At 40.7% G+C, this 23,267-nt stretch overlaps 1 protein-coding gene across 4 annotated transcripts in view; it reads left to right on the top strand.

Moving 5' to 3' along the window:
- plekhf2 (pleckstrin homology domain containing, family F (with FYVE domain) member 2) overlaps window positions 1-18,472 on the top strand; it is a 28,728-nt gene extending 10,256 nt beyond the window's left edge. For 3 of the 4 annotated variants that reach the window (XM_047598632.1, XM_047598630.1, XM_047598629.1), the window contains one exon: window positions 12,797-18,472. In XM_047598632.1, coding sequence (XP_047454588.1) covers window positions 12,808-13,548 — 741 coding nt within the window. In that variant the 5' untranslated portion in view covers window positions 12,797-12,807 and the 3' untranslated portion in view covers window positions 13,549-18,472. Of the gene's footprint in view, window positions 1-12,141; window positions 12,637-12,796 lie in introns of those variants that run through there. The other variant, XM_047598631.1, reaches the window with a different exon arrangement.
- The last annotated feature ends 4,795 nt before the right edge of the window (window positions 18,473-23,267 follow it).

Below are 23,267 nucleotides of genomic sequence, written 5' to 3'. Positions count from 1 at the left end.
CAAAAGTACAGTAGTTACTTAAAGTGCAATAATAACTTTTGTGAGTAAAACGTCAACACAAAATGGGTACAAATATATACGCACATATCTCGGCCTGGGCAGAAGTTGAGGGCCACGCAGGTCTATTAAGCAAGTACATAAGCAAGACATATCTCCAGGCTTAAAATGGCCTGATGTAATTTATTTTTTAGTTTGGGAACAAATTATTAGTCGTAGCCGCTACCAAATTTATGATTTTTTAAATGTAATAGTCTGATAATTGTGTCTGCACCTTGTTTACAGTTATTCTTTGGACTGAATTTGTAGCCTGCGGTTGTTTTCTCTTCTGTTTGGATAGTGTGGAAGATTTCGGTGAAGACATTTAAAAGTATTGCTTTTCAAGGCGCATGCAAAAACGGTGTGAATTAACAATGAAGACATGGAAAATCAACAACCGAAGCCAAAGCTCAGGTCATAGCTTTCTGCTACCTGTTGGGTTTATTTGCACTGGAAAGGCTCAAAGGTTGATCTGCTGCACACATGAGTTCAGCAGAATGAGAGGAACAGATGGAGGCCTGTTCAGAGCACATTCCTCACAAGCTCCATTCTGACGGCCTCATTTTAACACACACCAACATCATAGACCAAGCTATAAAAGTGTGCCACTGTCGTGTGTGTTTTAAGGCCGAGACCATGTACGCTCTAAGAATGGTTTGTTGTTTTTTCTCACTAAAAAAATCTTCTTTATACTTAGTCGTACAACATGCTGAAGTGGTGGCACCTAATCTGGCACAGGTGCTTCCAATGCCAACATTTTAGTTTGTAGGCTTGAGTTTTACAGTTCATAGATAAGTAGATCAGTGTTAAGGTGTGGCTGCTGCTTTAGTATCCGATAACTTTCAGCAAATCATTTTTCTTGGTGCTCTTCGACGCGTTTGAACATATCCGTGACTAATCAGTTTGCTAGATTGCCTCAATTGTTCACTAAATCTGTTTGAACCTGCAAACATGACTGATAAAACTCACCCTTCAGCTTAATGCTGAATACAGTTGATTTAGGACTGCATAAGGAAAGGCAGAACAAAAACAGAAAAATAAAGCATTGATAGTAATACCTGCATTTGATGGTTTAAATAAAGTTCCAAACACTTGTTGCAGATAAATTGAAGGGAGAACATCCTACTATTTTCAAACACTTTTATTATCAGAACTTGTGAAGAACAAGCAACATATGAACATGTTGAACATAAAATAAATCCAAAACATGATGAATATTAAATGTGTTATCTGTAGGTAATAAGCATTTAGATAGCTGTGTCATAAAAGTAAAATGTGATTTGAAATGCTCCTGTCTGATGTCCTCTAAACGTATGTTGTTTTCTTTCTTCCTTGAAGTTATAACTTCAACCAGAAACGCTTTTTCCTCCTCAAGTTAAAAGACACAGTCCATGCGCTGCTAAAAATAACTATAGCCTACAATGGTTTTTGCACTGCAGCAACTGGTTCTGCTAATTTGTTCTGGTCTTATCTAGTCTGGTAGCATGCAGCTACCTGAGTGAATGTAATATTACTTGGAGGTAATGTAACGTTAGCGTTACGTTCGTTAGCGTTACTGACTTGGTTACCGTCTTTAGCAAGGTAATATTTAAGCTAGTTATCCTAGCATTATCCTAACTTAAGCCATTTCTGACTCGGTAACGTCTTTAGCGGGGTAATATTTAAACTAATTATCCTAACTTTAGCCATTACCGATTTGGTTAAAGTGATTAGCAAGGTCATATGTAAGCTGGGTCATCTTAACTTTAGCTTGCCAACATATCAGTCAAGCGTGACAGACATGACAAGGCACATCATGGGAAATGTAAAACTTGATGAGTTATGGTTTTTTTTCACAAACTAGTAAACTAGTAGGCAAATAATGTAATGCACTGGTGAAGCACATGTGCTGTCGACTCTTAAGTAGTACTTCACTCTGCCGTGTGGAGTGTGACATGAAAGGAGTTGGATATGTAACACAAGAAAACCATATTACCTGCATTTTATTAGTGAAAAATTGGCATCAGTCAACCAACATTTGGTCATTACCGGTTGTTCTCTAACGGGTATAATCAGACGATTAAATCTGCCGACCAATCCATCGTCGGCCCCTAATAGTAATGCTCAATAAAAGAGGCCAAAGAGTATTTACTTTTAGTATGACAGTGCTAACTTGAACTGCTGCAGCTGTTCTATATCTTTTTGTAAATCACTTTGAACAACAAAAAGAATATCAAAATCAGCAAGGGCAAGTTTATAGTTCAGAATATTTTTTTTCCAGGATCGTCTTTCAAAGGATTTGTTTACTCGGTTTTATTCCCATGGAGGTCATCTTTTGATGGTGCTTCCTGTATGGCCTGCATGACTAACAGAAAAAGTTAAGCAGAAATGGATGTGCACCTTACTACCTAACTAGAGCTGAAATGACTCCCTGATAGATGCTATTGCAGTTCTTTTAATTGTGTGTCACTTTTGAGGGAAGAATGGATGTAAATGTTCTTGTCTCATCTCAAGCTGGTTGTAAACTGCCCTTTTGCAGGAAACCCCTCAATTACAAGCTAATGCAAGCATATGTTAACTTTACTCTGAAAGTTTCCTTGTGTCTACTGGAAGTTGTATTTTTTTGCTGATATCAGCATGACCTTAAAAGGGAAAGAGTTTCGGTTGGGAAAGGCGTTTAATCTGTATCCTGGTCAGCGTTTGAAGCCAGATGAGGTTAGTGGAGGGAGCAACGGCTGGAAATGACTGTTTGCTTTTTAAACTTTCTACAGGCTTAAAATGAAGACGAGGAAGCTCTGCCTGGTCATATAATTAATGACTTTTGCTCTTGAAACTTCAGATGTGTATGTCTATTTTTGTAATGTCTTCTTGGAATAGTTTTCCTTTGAAAAGGTAGTAATAATGGGACTAGTAAGATAATACAGCTTGTGTGGTAATGATCATTATTTTTACTGCTCTGTAACATGCAGAATGAAAGGGAAGATGGTTTGGCTGTTGATAAGTCAGTGTCGCTGAACTATCATTTATCATGTGGTTTGGTCTGTTACTACTTCTGGACCGCCCCTTCCCCCTCCTTTCAGATGACTATGGTTTTTAATCTGTCTACTTGCCTTTCCATGTGAAACCTCTTGGGTACAGAGTGTTTATGAGATTAGAGGCAGCAGTTCAGATGACCTGAGTTAAAACTTTTCTTGCATAAGAGTAAACTAGGGGAAATCCTGTGTCTTTTGCAGTCCATATATCTTGAAAGAAAGACAGCTTATTAACAGTGACGTTGAATGTTGAAGGAAGGAAGTACCAGCAAAATGATAAAATCCCATTGGGAGGTGACCTGACAAATGACCTTCAAGTGAATTTTTTTGCAGTACGAAGTGCATCCTGTCTGTAGACTTAGCTGTAAAATCTTTGCAGTTTCATTGACAGTGAATTCAAATGGTACATCTGCAGGAGTATAGCAATAGTCTCCTGTAGAATAAATCCTTTCACTATCAAAATAAAATGCACTAAACTAAGTATTTAATCTTGTGATAAATGTGCTTTTGCTTTTTTTGTGTTTCATGGTCACTGTCTGGAAATAATAACTAATTACTAAATTAATGAGGAACAGGAACACAAGGTAGTTGCTATTTTAAAAAAGTAAGTACTGAAACATCAACATCAGGGCGAAAAACCTGGGTGAACACGGCGATCCTGTTCACATTGAAGCCGCATTGAGCCGTGCCGATAAAATGTCAGGTCGATTGCTGGGTCTTTGACCTGCGTTGTTTGACCCGGATCGACGCGAGTCGACCTGGGTTTTTCGCTCAATGTGAAAGGAGCTTTACACATTTACCACCCACCTACACCAGAGCAAACGCTTCCACCCCAATGGCACTCCTTGATGACATGAAGAACAGCACCAGGTGTTGACCTGGCCTCCAAATCCACTAGATCCAAACTGATCAGGTATCTGTGAGATGATCCATTGAGCCCCCTCCCCTCAACCCATAGGACCCAAAGGCCCCCACTAACAACATCCAGTTTCCAGACACCACAGAACACCCCCAGAAGACACATTTAATGTGTACTGCAGATGTTCTAAGTTTGTATGATTTTTTTCAGGCGTTTCTTCTCTAAAGGCACAGCAGACGGTCTTTCATAAATTCAGTTCAAGGTTAGGTAACATTGGTTGCAATTTCCACAGCAGATTAGCTTTCATTCCATTTGTCTGTGTTCATTTTAACACCACAGTTACGTAATCCTTTGTATGGTTGTGATATGGTGTTGATGTTGACACACAGCAGTAGGGCACCATGCTAAGGTTAGCCACAAGCTGACAAGGGCTGCTTGAAGGAGGCTGTCTGTTGTCAAGGAACTGTCCTGTTGTATTTTGCCTGGACAGGCTATGTATATCCCAAGGTACCACAAGCCATATTTACTTATTCCTTAAACCACAAAAAAGTTAATCCCCTCACAGTGGAATAAGGCTCCTTTTTATAAGCCGTAAGAGGAGGATCAGTGGAAAAACCTGTTGTTAGAGCTAGCAGTGGCGGTCAGTTTCCTAGCCCACTGCTGAAAGACGGAAACTGTTGGATGAACTGCAGTACGTTTGATCAACTATAGCACTAGCGATTCTTAACCCCCATTCACTGGGCACTGGTATTACCTGAGGGACCTCTAGTAATTTGTAATAACTGCAGAGTGATCTTAATCCCATGCAAATCAGCCATGTTGTAAAATTACACAGCCAATTGCCCACTGTGTTTCATGGAGGTCCTATGATAATACTCCTCCAATGAGGAATGACATCTCTCAGTACAGTCTCATCATATCACACACCACATAAATCTTTAAGTGAACTGAAGCAGTCAAAAATGCAGTGGTTAAGCGGTAAGGGTGCATTATTTCCTTCTTGGAGAAGAGAGTATCAGAACTATGGCCTATCCAGAAATAATGTCAGTAGATTCGAGTTAAACAGGGTGTCATCTTTAAATGAGCTGATATTTCCAGGTAATATTCATTTCAAGCGAATGATGCTTTAGTCTTGATAAAACAGTTTATATATATATTTGTTTTGGTTGTTTTTGTTTTGTTTTTTCTGAGACAGATTTGAAAGGATGCTTATCAAGTCAATTCAGTAGTACATCACAATCTTGGTTTAAGCATTTAGCATGGTGAATTATCTCACATGTTCATATGTTGGACTGTTTTTGTTCTCATTGGAGGGCGTCCGGGGTGAATGCGTGCTGAGTGCATGCTGAATGGTGTATTACATCTGCCCTCGATCAAATTGCAGTGACTTTTTTTTCTTTTTGAGTGAAGGGCACTTTGTACCAATCACAGCCAAAGAATGCGTTTTATTACATTTTCGTCTGTACGTCTTTTTTCTGTATAATGTTGCTTGTAACACAAGTGTTGCAGCTTGAAGACAGAGCTGTACAACAGACAAGGCAAGAACAATGACAGTGCGTCATCCTCGACAGCATACCCTCCGATTACTTCCTAAGGATAAATGGCTGCCCTTGTTTCTGTGGTTGCTGTTTACAGCCTAGAGAATCGCTCTTTCTCTCTTCACTCCCTGTCTTTGTCATCGCCACTTTCCCCCTTCAGCGTCTGACTCATAGCTTCCCTTCTTTCCCGGGCATCCCATTGTGGTGCTGCTGGAGATTTAAGTGCAGGTCCCGATGAAGAGTTGACAGTTCTACTTCATCTTTTTCTTTGCCAAAGATACTCCTCTTTACCTCAGGCGTCTTATTTGTAAACAACCTCTTCTTGTTGTTTTCCTCTAAGGGATAAAATAGATCTGTGGCATTTTCCCTGACAAACCACGGTAATTCCCCTAACTGGGTGGCATATTCATATTATTAACAGTGGATTTCTCGGGGAACTGTAAGACTCATTCATTGAAATTTTCAGATTTTTCAATGCCTGTTCATGGCGTCTTCACAAAACATCTAAAAATGGCACATAGTTGTGCCTAACTTTGACATTTAACATTAATTGCCAAGTTATGTTAGCATATGCATGGTATGTGCTGTAATTTATAATCAATTACAAGATTTAACGTTCGCAGTGCAACACAGCAGCAATATCATGCTTGACTTTTTGTTGGGTGTGTTTGAGATCAGATTTGGTGGAGTCTAGAGGACAAAATTACTACATTTTCCATGAAAATATCGTAATTTATATTGCAGTAAACACTATAAAATAAAACTGCACAATTTAAACAGTCCAAATAGTGTTTGCGTCGTACCTGTAATGCTAGCTAACATCAGCGTCTTGTTCGTTGTGACACAGTGAATGACAATTCAGTGTCTACGTTATACAGCAGGTAAAATAAGTATTGAACACATCACAATTTTTCATAGTAAACATATTTCTATTGTGGTGCTATTACATGAAATTTTCACCAGGTGTTGGTAACAACCCAAGTTATCCATACATAGAATGATATTTATTTAATACTTTGTACAAAAGCCTTTGTTGGTAATGAAGCTTCAAGACGCCTCCTGTTTGGAGAAACTAGTCTCATGCATTGCTCAGATGTGATTTTGGTCCATTCTTCAGTCTTTAAATCTTGAAGGATCTGTGGGCCTCTGCTATGAACTCTGGTTTTTTAGCTCTTTCCATAGATTTTCAGTTGGATTCCAGTCAGCTGATTGTCTGGGCCATTCTACCAGCTTTATTTTCTTTCTCTGAAGCCAGCTGAGAGTTTCCTTGGCTCTGTGTTTGGGATCATTGTCTTGCTGAAATGTGCACCCTTGTTGCATCTTCATCATTCTGGTAGATGGCAGCAGATTTTTCTCGACAACGTCTCCTTACATTTCTCCATTCCTCCTCCCCATTACATGAAGTTTGCCTGTACCATATGCAGAACAGCCCCACACCATGATGGTCCCACCTCCAAACTTCACTGTAGATATGGTGTTTTTGGGGTGATGTGCAGTGCATTTTGTCCTCCAAACATGGTGTGTGTTATGGCATCCAAAGAGTTCAATTTTGCTCTCATCTGACCAGACTATGTTCTCCCAGTATTTTACAGGCGTGTCCAAATGTTGTGCAGCAAACTTTAAACAAGCTTCAACATGCTTTTTCTTCAGAGTCTTCCAACTTCCTTAATGTTGTGTTCATTCTCAACAAAAGCAGAAGACGACCAACCGTTTCTGTAGTGAAACTAACATGTGCTTGAGAAGGTGTCTCATCTATGGCACACTACAAGTCAAAAGTGTTGAATTGAATGAGAAGATGTGTCCAAACTTTTGGCTGGTAGTGTGTATGTACACTATTTGTGCAAGCTCAGAAGCAACACAGCACCTCCTTCGTGCACAACTATAAATCACCCGTTACTGTACGGGGAACCATCTGTGTGCTCCGTGAGGCGGAGGAAATGTGTGGTGGAGTAAGAGGGCGGCTGCTCAAGAGCCTCAAGCAAGAGGCCCTGATACTCTGACCAAAGAATTGATCTGGTAATAAAATTCAGTATGTTAGTACATTCTTTAAGGACATGCAAAATGTTGGCATCAGTTTCTTTAAAAAAAAAAAAAAAAAACAACAACAAAAGAACAAAAAAGAAATGTTCTGTCCCTTACTCTAAGACAATGGCTGTAAACAACAAAAGCGTGCGTCCTACACCCCCCGTTGTGTGAAGTCTCAGTCTCATCTGTAACAGAGAACAAAGTGCCTTGGTTTTAGATTTTTCTTTTTTCTCTCTCTTTCTTTTTGGAGGTTTATTTTGGCCTGGCAGTAAATGACCGGATCTTGTAAACTGAGAGCGAGGACAGCTCTTCTAATGAATTAATCATTGGGCTTATCTAAAGCCACTGCTGTTTCTGTAACCCAAGGTAGCACAGCCAGTCGCCATTGACATTCAAAACAACAAACTCCAGCTGAGTGTTACTAAACTGCCCATGTGAAAAAAAGAGCATCTACTACTCTGCCTTTTTGAGGCGTTCTCTAGTTCCTTATCATGCGTGCTTCATAGAGTTGAGGTGGTATTTTGTGTGGCTGGAATTAAGCAGCGGAATTACAGGGATTCCATACGTGCTAATCCATGAGGCTGGGTTGTGATTTTCCCAACTCAGTCAAAGATATTTAAGCCCAAGTTTGACATTTAAACAATCAGAGATAAAGGTGTGCTTCTAGTTTTTATGCATCCATGATGGAGAAGCAGAAAGAATTATGTTTTTGCTTTATGTACAATGCCTGGACTTTTCATATGAAGCCATGGTTTCAGAAACTCTTAAAGGGCTTTTCTTCAAATTTTACAAAATAATAAATAAATTTGCAATAAATTTATTAGATTTAATTTTGGCAAAGCTCTGGGCAGGCAGGCTCCTGTAATCTGGTCTTCAATTAAAAATTTTGCCCCGACCTTACTCAGTTTCAAACTACATCCGTCTAAGGCCGCAGATGGATAACCGATATGCTCATTTTTTGACACAGAAGTGGGTAAAGTTTAGCTCCGCAGAGGGTGATGCTGGCATGATGGGTTCCGTCTGCCTCTTTCCAGTTGGTTGAAGATCCCTGTCTGTTCTCAAGGTGGAAAACTGACGCCAAGCAGCAATGCAATACAATTACGAAGGTTTGTCCTTTAACGGCCGCTGTGATAGGTAACCACTCACCAAGTATATTACATTTATATTTATTGGACTAAACCCAATATAGGATTTCTCATGTTTAAAGAGCAAACACAATGTAAATAATGTTTTACCATGCCTTCTACATAGTTAGATAAAAAGCTGTCACCTTCATTAAGTACCTATATTTTTTATAGTTGATCACTAATTTTAAGATAAGGGCTTTATTTATATTTTGGGAATAATATTACAGTTTAGACAAGCATTTGAATTATTATTAATATCAGAAATCCCCCCTCCAAAACATCTATCCTTGTCATGTTCCTGTGCTACTCCACATCACTGCTGTAGCCAGATTCTTGCCGTCTGTTTACGAGGCAGGTGAATTTGCTCTCTCATACAGCCTCGGATCAGCAGACTCTCAGCCTTCGTCCCTCTGGAATTCCTTTGTTTCAGTAAAGCTTGACAGCTCAAAGAAAAGGAAAACAATTACCCACAATCCACGAGACTGAGCCCAGAATACCAAAGACCAGTAGAAGTTGTAATAAAAAGAATTCTGTTGCAGTAAAAGGATTAGTTAACTAATCACTTCAGCCAGTTTTCAGAGAAAAAATCCCAGGTCTGAGTTTTTAAAGTGGCTTATTTGTGTTTTATACATTTTAAATGAAATCCTTTGGAGTTTTGACTGTAGGTTGGACAATGCAAGTAATTTTTGGTCAGATTATTATGTCATTATTTTATCTGCAAATGTCCGAAGCAGTAGAAAAAACTGCGCAAGCACAATGTTGTTTGAAAAACTATTTCCGATTTGTTCCGAGACCATGGCGGAGTAAAGTGGACCTTGGTGGGGCACCATAGTATTAGTATTACATGGGAAACCCTGTAAGTTTCAAGGTGGCTAAGGTCCTTGGTGTTATGTTAATAACTGGTGTTATGTTTATCTTTTGGCTTATCAATAAGTTATCACCATTATTCCTTCAGATTGGTTTCATATTCGCTGTTTTTCTGTCTTGACTCATCACTGTCATTTATTGCTACAGAGTAAAAAAAAGCTCATTCTTTCTCCTGTTCTGTGCATTTTTCTGGATATTTCGTCCCACTCTGTCTCACTTTGATTACTGGGTTGGGAGCCTCCAGCCTGTATTTATGCATGTCTCTCCCTGCAGCCTTTTGCTCTTTGTGCCTTCAACTCTCCGCTGATGGGAGCTGGTTGCCCAGTTTCCTGGGTGTGGGCAAAAAGCCCTCGCTAACAGGGTTGACATGTCAGCAGACCCTCTGTCCTCCTCAATGCTTTCAGTAGCAGTTCACTCTGGGTTATTAGTGTGCAGATCACTGGGGAGCCAGGCCCAGGCTGCACTGGCATCTGCTAGCTAATTAGCATAGTTTCTAACTCTGTGGTTTGTTTTTTAAAGGGCAAACATCAAGTGCTATCACACCTACACCCTGTTTTCTATATGTTACAGTTAGCTTAGCCATGGAGTTTATTCAAGTGCAATCCACCCACATGTGAACAAAGAAGATCTGTACGTTAAAGTCACAACATCTAGTCAAGGTCTTGTTTGTTATACAGACTTGAACAGATGGATAACGTTCATCCAGTGAAGTTTGGCAAGATTGTGTGATAATGTGATTGTATTCTGTGGAACTTTGTGTATTATTATGTATGTATATTATAATTTTATTTCACTATGAAAAATCCGATAAATGTGTTGCAAATGATTTGACCACCTGGATGAAGCCGGGGCTAGCTGTCAGCAGGAAAGAGGAGCAATAAAAACAATAGTCATTTATTGTGGCCAGTTTGTGACTACCAGTCCAACTCCTGCCAGCCGGTCTGCCAACTCCTGAGGGAAATATCTTCTCAAACTAGTATTTAACCGTCTCAGTTCACCATTTGATCTTGAAGAGACAGTGGGTTTTTAGGATTTTTTTTTCATCCAGTAGAACAGATCTACAACTGAAGGCAGCTCTCCGAAACTGACAGTTAATATTGTGTCAGAGAAGTTTGGCCTTTATCTTGATCGTGAGGTTATTTACAGTTTAAAAAAAATCCTTTCAGTGAATCAGTTGTGAGCTCTGATGCCTCACAGGTGCCAGGCTTGTTAAGGCTGACTGAGAAGGACTGGATGCAATGCATAAAAAAGGATAAATAAATGAATAGAATATACACAAGTCAAGATTTGAAAATGAACGAACCTCGGCATCATCTGAGTAAATAAAACCTAAGAAGGTAACAATGAACTCCACCTCTGGGGTTGTACGGTAGATTAGAAGAGTTTGTGTGGGTGTCTATACGATATCGTGTACATCATTGAGCATGTGAGCATCCTACGAAGGTCACGACTCTACGCTCAAGCCTCCGGGCCCAGCAGAGAGTGCCAGCAGCTCTTAATCTCCGTCATCGCTGACCTTTGATCTCCTTCACCGTGTTTTCAGAAAAGCCAAAGGGGAGGGCCTTGAGTTCTGCTGGGTGTGCTGCCATCTGGGTCACAGCAGAGAGAAGAATCCTAATGCTCTTGGGTTTTAACTGAAATCTCTCTGAAAAGCTTCTTTATTTTCAAAGGATTCACACACACTCCTTGATAAAGGTACTGACCTCACTGATACTGGCCTTGGCTTTTTGGCACTTTCCTAACTCAATCAACACCAAACATTCTCTTTGGTGGTGAAATTACAATTACCGCAAAACAGCTGAGAACATTTTGCCTAAATTTGTTTCAGAGGCATCCCTTTACAACGGGAAATACATCTCACTCATAAAAAAAGTGCAGTCTTTGTGTCAGTCACTCCTTTTTACTCCATCTGTTGCCTGAGAACAAAAACTGAAAAATGGGGAAATGACAACGGTGTGTGAGGGTGAGTAGAAGAAAGTTAAGCAGGTTAAAGGATGACAACGCAGTGGTGTCACTAACATGTTACTGTAGTGTGAAACAACATACAGAGAGGGAACTGCTGTTTGTTAGCGATTTATTTTGATCAGTCGGTTTTAATAAAAGTAGTTGACATTTCAGACTTGGGGTTGTGCTCACAAGCCCAGGCGTGTATATATATCTATATATATATAAATGTTCTTTGTGGGCTACAAAAACGTACCAAGGCCACACTGATGATGCAGTGTCTTAGCTTTAATGTAAGAGTTATTTCTGTGTCACATTTTAAACCAGACGTTTTATTACAATAACTTTTGCAACTATCTCTTTACCTCTTTGAGAGGTGACGTAATCACCATAAGTCACCAGACAAAAAAAATAAAAAACTCAGATTGGCCACAGATGGTTCATGTGTGACTGATTGGTACTTTTTGGTTTTATTGTTGATGAGGTGTTAAGTTGTTGAGCAATACCGGACTTTAGTGGTTCATTTTGCACACTGCCATTGTCCCAGTGCCCATATAAAACCACATCTGATAAAGACTCAAAGTTTACTCCTCAGTGTTGGCATTTATTGGCCAACACTGTTATTGGCAGATTGTGGCGCACAGCCAACATGTGACGAATGTTTGAAATGACCGAAGACTCGGGAGCTTGAGTTACAACGTGGGAAAGAAGACTAGTGAGTTGATTTGTAATGTCACAAGAAAAGGACACACTGACGTTCGTGTGAATTACAGTACATTTAATTAAGCTTTTAACTATGTTATAGGTGGAGCAGAATGCTTTCTCTATTAAAAATGCAAAATAATTTATATTGTGAAAAGTACAAAACATGAAGAACGTATCAGCAAGAATGATAGTAGTGTAGTTCTGACGTTGGAGGCGCCGCTCTGATTGCTTTGTGGGAAAATTATTTGTCACTGTGTCTTGCTGATTCATGCATAATTGGAGCCATATGAAGTCATAAATCATCTTAGATATAGAAACGTTGTCTTATTTAGGGCTTATAGTGGAGGGCATTGTGTCGTTATCTACTAATTTCCTCTCTTTCAAAACTTTTCAACCGGTGTTGAAACGCAGAATTGTAAAAACATGAACTTGATGTCTTAATCTGGAAACAACAAAGAGATGTTTTCTAAGTCTGACTGTTAGCATCGATTCATTTGGATAACAAAAAAACAGGTTTCATCAAGGTAATCAAACAAACGGATTCTCCATGTGTTTGATTTTAATTGGTTTAGCAGTGTTAAATAATTGTGGCAGGTTGTTTGTTCCTGTAAAACGCATTTTTAGAGGCACTCGTTTAACGGAAGAGTGGCTTTTAACGTTCCTCTTCTTTCATCCTCCCTCCAGGTGAGGTGAAGATGGTGGACCGGCTTGCGAACAGCGAGGCCAACTCCAAGCGGATCGCCGTGGTGGAGAGCTGCTTTGGGGCCGCGGGTCAGCCCCTGGCCATCCCAGGCCGCGTGCTGATTGGTGAGGGCGTCCTTACCAAGCTTTGCCGCAAGAAGCCCAAGGCGAGGCAGTTCTTCCTTTTCAACGACATCCTGGTCTATGGCAACATCGTCATCCAGAAGAAGAAGTACAACAAGCAGCACATCATCCCGCTGGAGAGTGTTACCATTGACACAGTACCAGATGAGGGCGACCTGCGCAATGGTTGGCTCATCAAGACACCCACCAAGTCTTTCGTCGTGTATGCCGCCACGGCTACCGAGAAGTCCGAGTGGATGAACCACATAGGGAAGTGTGTGGACGACTTGCTGCAGAAGAGCGGCAAGTCTCCGACAGACGAGCATGCGGCTGTATGGGTGCCAGACTCCGAGGCCACCGTGTGCATGCGATGCCGGAAGGTGAAGTTTACGCCGGTCAGCCGCCGCCACCACTGCAGGAAGTGCGGCTATGTGGTCTGCGGGCCCTGCTCGGAGAAGAAGTACCTCCTGCCCAGCCAGTCATCCAAACCCGTTCGCGTCTGTGAGTACTGCTACTTGCAGCTGACGTCAGGGAACGTCGCACCGCGCTTGGACTCCATCAACCGGCCGGGGTCAAAGTTCCACAGCAACAACCTCTCAGACGACGACGACGAAGACGACAGCAGTGACTGAGGACTGCCCCTGCCTCCTGATGGCCCGCTTCGACTCCGCGTCGAGGAGGAAATTCTCTGCTGATGATTTTCTCATTTCATTTCTTTTTTTGTTTTTATCCCAGATGATTGAATCATGGACCACTGCGGACAGGAATTCCACCTGAGGATTTAATTCATTAATTTGTCTTGGAGTTCCATCTACAAACCAAAATATTTTTCCTCTAATGTCAGAAGGGATAGATATTATCCTGAACATGGTGGTCAGTCAATTATGGAATTAACTGGGTGACCAGCAGAACTCTGGGAAAAAGTCTGACTGTTCACCACAGCCGCTCAGTCCGCCCTTCTCCTCTGCCTCTTAATTAGGCTGCCGTTCGTCACTACAGAAAACAAAGGTGCTAATGAGAAACCTCTGCTCTGTCCTCTTCTTAAGTTAATTTTTTTTCTGTTGATGAACTAACCCAAAGTGATTACATGTCATTTCTGCAGGGAAAAGCAAATGTTTGGGCTTTAGCCTCTATCTCCTCTGTTCTTCAGGTATTAAATCAAATAAGACTTTATTGTAATGTTATTCTGGCATATTTCTGCCCTATTTTATAAACTGTCACCAGCTAAATGTAAAAGTTCCCCTTTATGAATAGCAAAATGTAGATATTACTCTAAATGCAGGGCTTTTTTAGCGGGTAATATAATTGCTCCCGACCAATCAACTAAGCTTGTCCGTAACTGTAAATGCTTAGCAGCTGCCCCAAAAATGAACTTCTGCCTTTAGCATCACGTAGTGCCTTGTAGAAAATTGAGCTCAGCCTTCAGACAGAAAAAGGTTATGAGTTAATGAAACCAGACTGCAAAAAAACAGGAACTTCATGATAGGTTGACTCTGAAACACATTAGGCTGGATGGAGTTTAGTGTGTGTGTTAGCAGCCGAAAGACAGGAAGGGTTCGGTTTGGACTCTTCCTGGAAACCCAACCTTCAAAGGTTCTCCAGTTTAGCTGCTAATCATTTGTCTACCATGGTCTACCTTGTGTTTCCATAAGTTCTTACGATGCAGTTGATTCAACTCTTAGTCAGGATGTGGCTTAGAAATGGTTAATTTTGACGTGCTTCCTTGCTTGTGCTTCTGTGCAGTTCCTGTCTGAACACATGCCCTGCGTTCTTGGTTGGCACATTTTCTGTGTCTCAAACAAGACGTGGCGTTGCACCCTCTTGACAACCGTAGGAGTACTTTTCTCGGATTTAGCATTGCGTCATGCATGACGTTCAGTGGTAACTAAAGACAAAAAGTGGCAGAGGCGATGCTTAAAGGTGTGAGTCATGAAGTTGTCAAAGAAGGAAAAGGCAGCGGTGAGGAGGGTGTGACGTTTTCTTACACCTGGTGTGACCAGTGTTAAAGATTTACTGGACCATTTTAACGTATCATTTGTTTTTGAATTAAATGACCCGATGATATATAGAATAATCTAATGCCTCACAGATGATAGAGAGCAGCCATGTTTGTGTAGAAAGTCTTTAACACTCAGCTGATACCTCCAGTGATTGATATGAAATGCAGTGATGAGGAAGTGTCAGGGCCTGTTGTGAGCTTTCCTTTGCAGTCACACTGTGACTGTGTGTTGCACTATAGTGTGTGGACTAATTCCTCTCCCTTCAGTAGCTGAGCTGATGTCCTGGAATGAAAGTTATGAAATCAGCAAACTGTCTTCCTGTCAGTAACTCTTCACTGTGCTGCTCCGAGGTCAGAGAACCGCTCTGTGTCGCAAAACAAACGCACCTCCTCTGAACTCCACTCCTCTGCCGACACAAGCTAACAAGGCTGTCCTCTCCTCCCTCCTTCCCAGTGTCCTTCCTTCCTCTGTCACCAGCAGAGCTTTGCTATGGAAAGCACAGTCTGACGATCATGTGACACCCTGTGAACCCAGTCATGTGATCAGTCAGTGAACCAGGAACTGAGAAAGGCTGCTCAAGGGGATGTTGTGACAAACTACCTGCCGCAGCCTGTAGAGAATTCAGACTCTCACATACATTCATACCATGGGTTTCAGCCAGAGTTTCTCTTCCTGGTGAGTCCTCTGAAGAGTTTCATTCCTCTAACCGGCAGTTTTCAAAAAATAAAACAGACTCTTCCCACATTTATATATTCCTGTATGTTTCAAAAAAGTTGTAAAAGTCAGAAGGGATCATTTCAGGACCCAGATATTTTAAAAGATATTTTAAAAATAAAGCCGTAATCCTTTAGTGAACACCTTAAAAGCCAGATAAGTTCCTATGATCACGTTCTGTCACAGTTTTAATTTTTCCCTGCAAAGAGGTCTCCATGTGCGTATTCATTTTTAACATTTTTAACCTCCTCTGGGGAAAGCTAACAGCAGGATTACCCGAATGTGTGTGATTTTAATTGGTTACAGTTGGATATGTTTGATAATATCGTCTAACCAACGACTGGACTTGACACTTTTGTCCGAACCATTTGCAATGCAAAGCAGCGGCAGTCGTCTGCCAGCGTAGAAACAGGCGGCGTGGTCGTTCCTGTTGCACGGAAAACAACAGACTTATAAATGTGCAGCTTGAGGCCACTGTAGACGGCTGTATCGATCCCACTGAAGTGCATCTGTTCAGCCAGACAAGCATGAGATGGAAAAATACAACAGAAACACCTCCTCTGCTTGTTACACCCGACACCGTCAGAACAGACTCGCGGTGTTGGACCTCATCAGGCAGACGGGGAGAGAACTGTGAACACGGCTGCTCATTAAGTTGCAGAACATTGTGGTGCTGCTTTTTGCCTCCATTATGGACCGGGTCAGACCCGTCCTCTGTCTGTTTAAAAAGACTACACAGGTTTTGGGAATGAAACTCCTCAGAGATGGCATAAAATGGTGAAAAAAAAAGAAAAAAAAAAGTAATATGTAATAAACCTATCTGAGAGTCTTGAGTTTGGAAACTGAAATGATGGAAGGTTTAATTTTACCTTTATCTGAGCTCAAATAGGGAATAAAATGTGTTTATGAATAATAATAAAGAATAAATGTGTTAGCTGCTTCTGAACTTTTTACAAGTGACTACATTTGGAGTGCAAACGGAGCATTATCTTTCAACACAGTGAGTTATTTGCATGTTTGAAGAGGTTAGGGCATCATGAGCAACGCCTCATTTAAGCTGCAACTCACCAAGCCGCAGAACAGGAAGAAGAAAGGGATCCTTTTATTCACACGTCTTTAGAGTTTTACAGATTTTATGTTATTTGCAGTTTGTGTTTCTGTTGCTATAATAAAGGCAACCTGCGTGATTAGACAAAATCAAATGCTAATGATCACTAACCAGCTGTCCTTTATACTGTGGCTGGGGTTTTGATGGGGGAGGCGACTCCACCGTCAGACCTAGGAGCACAAAGTCCAGCCTCAGGTTTGCTGTGGATTGCACTTAACAAAGTCTGCACATGGACTCTGATCCAGGTTATTACCACATACTGTCGGATCCACAGTGACTCTGTTGGATGTTTTAAAACGAATCTTCATGTTGTTTTAATCCTGTTGATTTTTTTTTTTTTTTGTACATTTGTACAGATTTGTTTTGGGTTATTGTATTTCTTTTGTTGTTGTATAGTTCTGATCCGTTGTGGAATGACGCTGTCTCAGCTCTCCTCTTCCTCTCAGTCACACCAGTAGGATCTGCAGCCCTTTCACTGTCACAAAACCGGAGGGAAATAGTCACAGTGGCAGGTTGATTCTGACATTCACCAGCCAACCATGTAGACGTGTTCCTGAGGGAGGTCAGAGGTCAGCAGCAGTAGCTGGCAGATATTCTGTGATTAAAGACACTTCAGGAACCTTGTCTAGAGCATGAGTCCTGGTTTTAAAGCAGGGCAGGGGAACAGACACGTCTCACTGACTCGGCTAATTTCTCTCAAAGAGCAAACATTTCTTGCCAGCGTCATTTCTAATGTGAAAGGCAAACACGGTGGGAAGTGTCGTCACCGCACATGATTTGGCAGACAGAGATATTTTTCTGTATTTAAAATAAATCCATCCACAGTCCCATTCAAATTGACTCTATTTCAAACAACCGTCCTCCCCTGACACTAATGAGTGGAAATGAAACGAAAATATCTCCGTTTCTCCAAACCAGCCGGAGTGTCTATAAATGGTTTATTTCTTCTCTCTGCTGGTGTTGGTACTTAATTCTCCTTCCTGAGCAGAACTTCTGTCTTTTAAATACAGCTGTGTGTGTGTGTGTTGATGGTGTGAGCAGCACGGAGGCTCTGTCATGTCTGATTGTTTTCTGATTGTGTCCGTGAGGCTTTGATTAGGAGAAGGACGCGTGTAAGCGAATGAATAACCAATGTAGAGGTTACCAAGTAATTACTTACTGGGAGGGTTTTGTACGCAACGCATAAGTGGAAGGTCACCTTAAGAAAAGATAAGCTTAGCAGTGGCTGAAAGAGTAATGCTGATGTTCATTTGTGTGAACACAAATCAACACACACACACACACACACACACACACACACACACACAGGTCTGTCACAGCTTTTTAGGTAGGATGATGTGTAACAGAAAAGTCCGGCTCAGGTTGCTCACAGTGTGACGATGTCTTCAGGTGTGACTTTATCATGGAAGAAAAAGGTGCAGATCCTGAGGTCTAAAGGCTTAGGAGACAGCCTGAGACAGCTGAACGAGAGATCATGTGTCGCTGAGTTCAGTGTTGATGTGCGAGCTGCTCACTTGTCGTCTTGTGGACTTTCAGTGTTCTCTCTTGGTTGCTACTTGATGGTTTCATTTTCTTTTTCCCTCCCTAGTTCTTGTTTCAGTTTTTTGGGTCATTTTAATTTTTTTAAGCTTCTTAAAAGGGCTTCAATCAGAATGTAACCCTGCATATCAATACTAATTCCTTCAGAAATCTTTAAGTGTATATTATATATAAATAATGTATTGCTTAAAGTCAGCCTGTTGTCTTGTGTTCTTTTTTTATTCGGTTCGTCTGGATTATTTCTGGGAAAGAAATGAGAAAATACACAATTTAGTGTTTCTATTTGAGTAAATGTAAGACATTGTTATTGATATGTTTTTCAGATTCCAAGAGACCTGCATGTTTCAGGACTTTATTTCTGATAAAAACAACTGAAAAATGTTGATACACTCAATACGACGTGGGAACAGAAAATTGAAACCCTGTGAAGCTGCATGTAATGTTTTTAATTGTGCTGTTATTAAAGAAGCCGGGTCTAATGATCGACTAGGAAATTCGTTGAAAAGGTTTGGATGCACAGCTCAGAATATAGTGGCTTACCAAATATAAAAAGAATAAGAAAAAAACAAAACAAAACTGACCACTTAGCATTTACAAGCAGGTATTGTTTAATTAAATTATTCATTTTCTTTTGGGCTGACATGATACAAACACGGTAGTGACCTGCGCTAGTACTGGTAGAAGTTGACATGAGACATATCTGAGGTCATTAAAAGAAAATTCTCTAAAAGAGTTGCTCATTATTGGACGTTATGGGGAGATTGTGGACCATAAACCTCGCAGTAACAGATATTTTTAGATATTTTTCCCGTAAAAGCAGGTAAAGCACAGGTGTATTAATGATGGCTGCGTTCCACTTCAGGGACATCATGTTTTGAAGGAAACTGAATGGAACTGAGCCATTATTAATTCCACTTGTACTTTGCTCCCATGACAATAGTATGCTTTGTGACCATGTAATGTCTTTTTAAACATTTTGTCTTGTAACTGTATGAAATGATAAGGTAGAAACAGACTCTAAGGGGTGTACCTACAGTCTGCCGAGTCTGTAGCTTTCCACGCTGTCATTGTGACTTTCAGCTCATTGTTTTTCCGTCCTGCTGCTCGGCTTCACTCTCACCTCTTGCGTAGCGTCGTTGTCAGGAACAGCAAGCAGCAGGTTTCCAGAGGAAACTCTCAGAAAAAAGCCAATGATCATTGCCACGGACAGACACGGAGACATCTCATTCAACTGCTGCCATACCGGACTCCCTGTGGTGCTGCTCTACGACACAGCTCCTAAAAATAGAATACAGAAGAAGCCTTGTGGTCACTGAAGGACACTAACTGTCCCTTCCAACTGACAGTCTTAAGACGTCCTTTACTATTTTGGCAGCCGATTAAACCTACACTCAAGTCAGATCAGGTTTATTATTTAACAGAAAAATGTTTTCTATGTTGGTTGCCAGCATCAAACACACATCGTGGTCTATAAGTCTGCATTGCTTTGTGTAAGTCTGTGAGGGCTGTGATCAATTTAAATTATTTCTGATTCATTGTATCATATTGTGCACAGCTCCAAATCTCTTGCTTTTTGTCTCTGTAGAGAGGGAATGGTGTCACATATAGACACAGTTAATGTCGAAACCTGGAAAAACAAACACACAACAGACTATTTTTGCATTACAGGACCAGCTGTCATTTCACGTTGTATGTACACTGCATAATTGAAAGTGCTCTCTGTTACTGAGACATCATTACGGACTCCCCTTGTCACTGGCCTGGTTTTCTAACAAGAAAACAAGAGGGATGATGTCGAAATGATGTCAGATTTCAGCCAAAGTCTCAACTAGTCCTGACAACATGGCCTAAAAACATGTGGGCAGCTTAATAACAATGTATCTGTAGGGGAAGTCCAACATGTGATTTTAAAACCGTAGCCTTTAATGTGCTTCTGGTTCTATCCTTTCCTCCAGACGCTTCAGTCACTGGCGCTGTCTGATAAGGTTTAGCTCGGTGTTCCAGTTCATCCCTAAGGTGTTGGCAGGACTGAGTTCAGACAGGTCTTCCACACCAAAGGCTGTGAAACCGTTAGGCCTCTTTCACAGCTGACACTTTGAATTGTCTCAGCAGGAAAGGTGCAGCCGTGTTATTAATGATGGCTGCGTTTCATTTGGCTGAGATTCTGCTTTTGTGCATCCTGATTCACTGCAGAAATGGCAACCTCTGAAAAGTGAAGCCAAAGTGCAGCAAAAAGCTACGGTTTCTCTGACGTCCATCCTTATGGAGTCGATCTATAGGCCTCTATATAATAATGGTCAGTATTACAGCAGAAATTAACATATTTACACAGCCAATTTCCCCATTCATGACAACAGTATGGGGTCTGAATCTGAATTTGTGTCACCACCTAAATTAAAGGCTTAAGGTTATGCATCATTAAGCGTGCAGTCACTTGGAGTGACAGGCGGATGCTAACACGGGTTGATCAGACTCCCCTTTGATTATTCCGGAATTAGCTGGGAGTCAGGTGGAGTCAGGCACTGCCAAGATGAGTTTAATTAAAGTCTGTGGTCATGACCTGCTGGGCTACTCACTGGAATTAAGCCATATTTAATACACCTATACCTGTGTTATCACGAAAATATGTCTGCTGCAAAAGAGCTCTCTGTCTGTGTCCAAGAAGGGAATTGTCCTGTTGAAAGAGCAGGGGGACAAATCCGAACTGTATTTGCAACTTTAAGTGACAAATGAGATTATATTTTCTTCTTCAGAGGTGATTGATTTGGTCATAATGTGCATTAATTAAAATCACCTCAGACACCAGTCAGCTGCTTCATGTAGAATCTGGCCTGAAGGTTTCACAGATTTACCTGCATCTGTACCAGGAAATAAAGGAAGAAATTCAACACTAACTCAAGAGGTAACTGCTACACATGATGAATTAATTATAACCCGTCAAAAGACCTTTTAAACACAGCCTCGACAGCTTTTTCAAAACAAACCCTGGATGGACCAAAACACCCAAGTTCAGGTATTAAACATTAATTGTGTATTAATTATATACCTTCAGCGGTATCAGATGCTTTCAACACTGTCCTCACCCCTAGACGCCTTCGTCCATGCTAATGAAGGTGGCACTGCAGTGAAGGAGAATACTAAGACATTGAGGTTACTTTATTAAGAAAAAAACATTTGCAGAGAAGAGAAAAAGGTTTTCTTTAGTTTTGACATTTATCCTTGGCTTTTAAAAACATTATATATATATAGTGGTGTCTAAAGTACTTCTGGGACATAAGTTTTCATTTTTTATGCATATTCACCATGACATTTTAAAGCATTGTTTTGATGCCGTATCTGACATCTGTAACACGTATCAGGCATAACATTATGACCACCTTCCTAATATTGTGTAGGTCTTGTGTGTCTCCAAAACAGTTGTGACTCATTAGAGAATGGACATGGGTCTTCTGAGGTTGTCCTGTGGTGTCTGGTAACACAATGTTGTTAGTGGGGGGCCTTTGGGTCCTATGGGTTGAGGGACCCTGTTGGGTTGAGGGGCTCTGTGGAATGTCGGGTTCAAAAGTTTCCCAGCAGAACTGTGCAGCAGTAATTATAAAACAATTGCTGCATAGTTTATATACGGACATTCAGTCACAAAGCTCTGCAAAGATCGTTTACAAAGATCGTAAACAATTTTAACACGTAAAACTCATAATACAACCTGCTCCTCGGGACAGAAGTGGCATACACTGGCATCTGACATTTGACATTTGGTAGTATCGGTGACAATGCACTGATGAATAATCAGTGATGATCAGACATTGGGATACTGTCAAAGTTACACTGTGTAAATCATTCATATCTCATTCAGATATATAATTCAGATATTATCTTTAAAGCCAATATAAAAAGAACTTGTATCAATTTAACTGAAATACTCTATGTTGTTGGTGAATAAAGTAAAACTGAAATTCAGTTAAACTGTATACTAGGCCGAGACTCGTTGTGTAATTTACGGCTCGTATGTGAAGGCACCATGTATTTACTCTTGCCGCCACAGAGGGCGCTGCTGAGACAGGCTGAGAGCTGTGAAAACAATCCACAGGCCGACGTGGAAGAAATGTGAGCTGGCGGGCAAAATAGAGAAAGTTGGTGGAAACAAATTTATACTGTCAAACGCATAGACATATCACTGCAACATCACCGTCTAAGAGGACGATATAACGGTCCATTTCAAGGTCAGGTCCATAAACACTGACTGCAATTCCTCGGTCTGACAGGAGGCCTCAGTCAGCTCAGTCCGTCAGCAACCTGGTTCAACATGTAAACAACAAACCAAGCTTCTAACCGTTGTCCTGCTAAAAGCAAGCAACATTTACCTGGCTGAAGGTAAGGTGACTGTGTTTTGTTTGCACATGTTGAAGCTTTATTTCTATTCTTATCTTCTAAAGTTAAGAAGGAAACTTTAAGTAACACTGGTTACAACACCTTGTATACATGAATGACCTAGCATAGCTTTAGTCACTTAACGTTATGTGTACACTTGAAGTCCAAAAGTGCTGCAATACGTTATGTTAATGTGCAATTAAGTAAAACTAAGAATAAAAGAGGAGAGAAAAGGTTTCTTAGGTTGGTTATTTATGTAACTTTTCCTACTAGTTAGAAGCTGAATGAGTGGAGACTTGCATTTATTGAATTAACTTGAACTGTTAATGGAACAAAATGGTACCAAATTTTGTGAAAAACAAGGCACCATTTCCATCAGAATGGAACATATTTGATATCCAGTGGGTGGTTTTCTGCCGGAACAAGCAGAAGTATTGTTGCTGCCCACATCAATTCCAACTTTTTAAAAACTTGTTTAATCAACTTGTTGCAAGCCTTTAAGCCATTTTTGTTGCAGATCTCCAATGATAAAAACGTTGCTGCAGACAACAGATAACTCAGACCGTCATTCTCAGTGGAGCGATATTTATCTGTGCGTTGGATTCTGAAAAAAATGTGAATT

This window comes from Mugil cephalus, chromosome 11 (genome assembly GCF_022458985.1).
Source record: "Mugil cephalus isolate CIBA_MC_2020 chromosome 11, CIBA_Mcephalus_1.1, whole genome shotgun sequence".
In the NCBI taxonomy this organism is placed as follows: Eukaryota; Metazoa; Chordata; class Actinopteri; order Mugiliformes; family Mugilidae; genus Mugil; species Mugil cephalus.
This window is presented reverse-complemented; position numbering and strand designations above follow the sequence as displayed.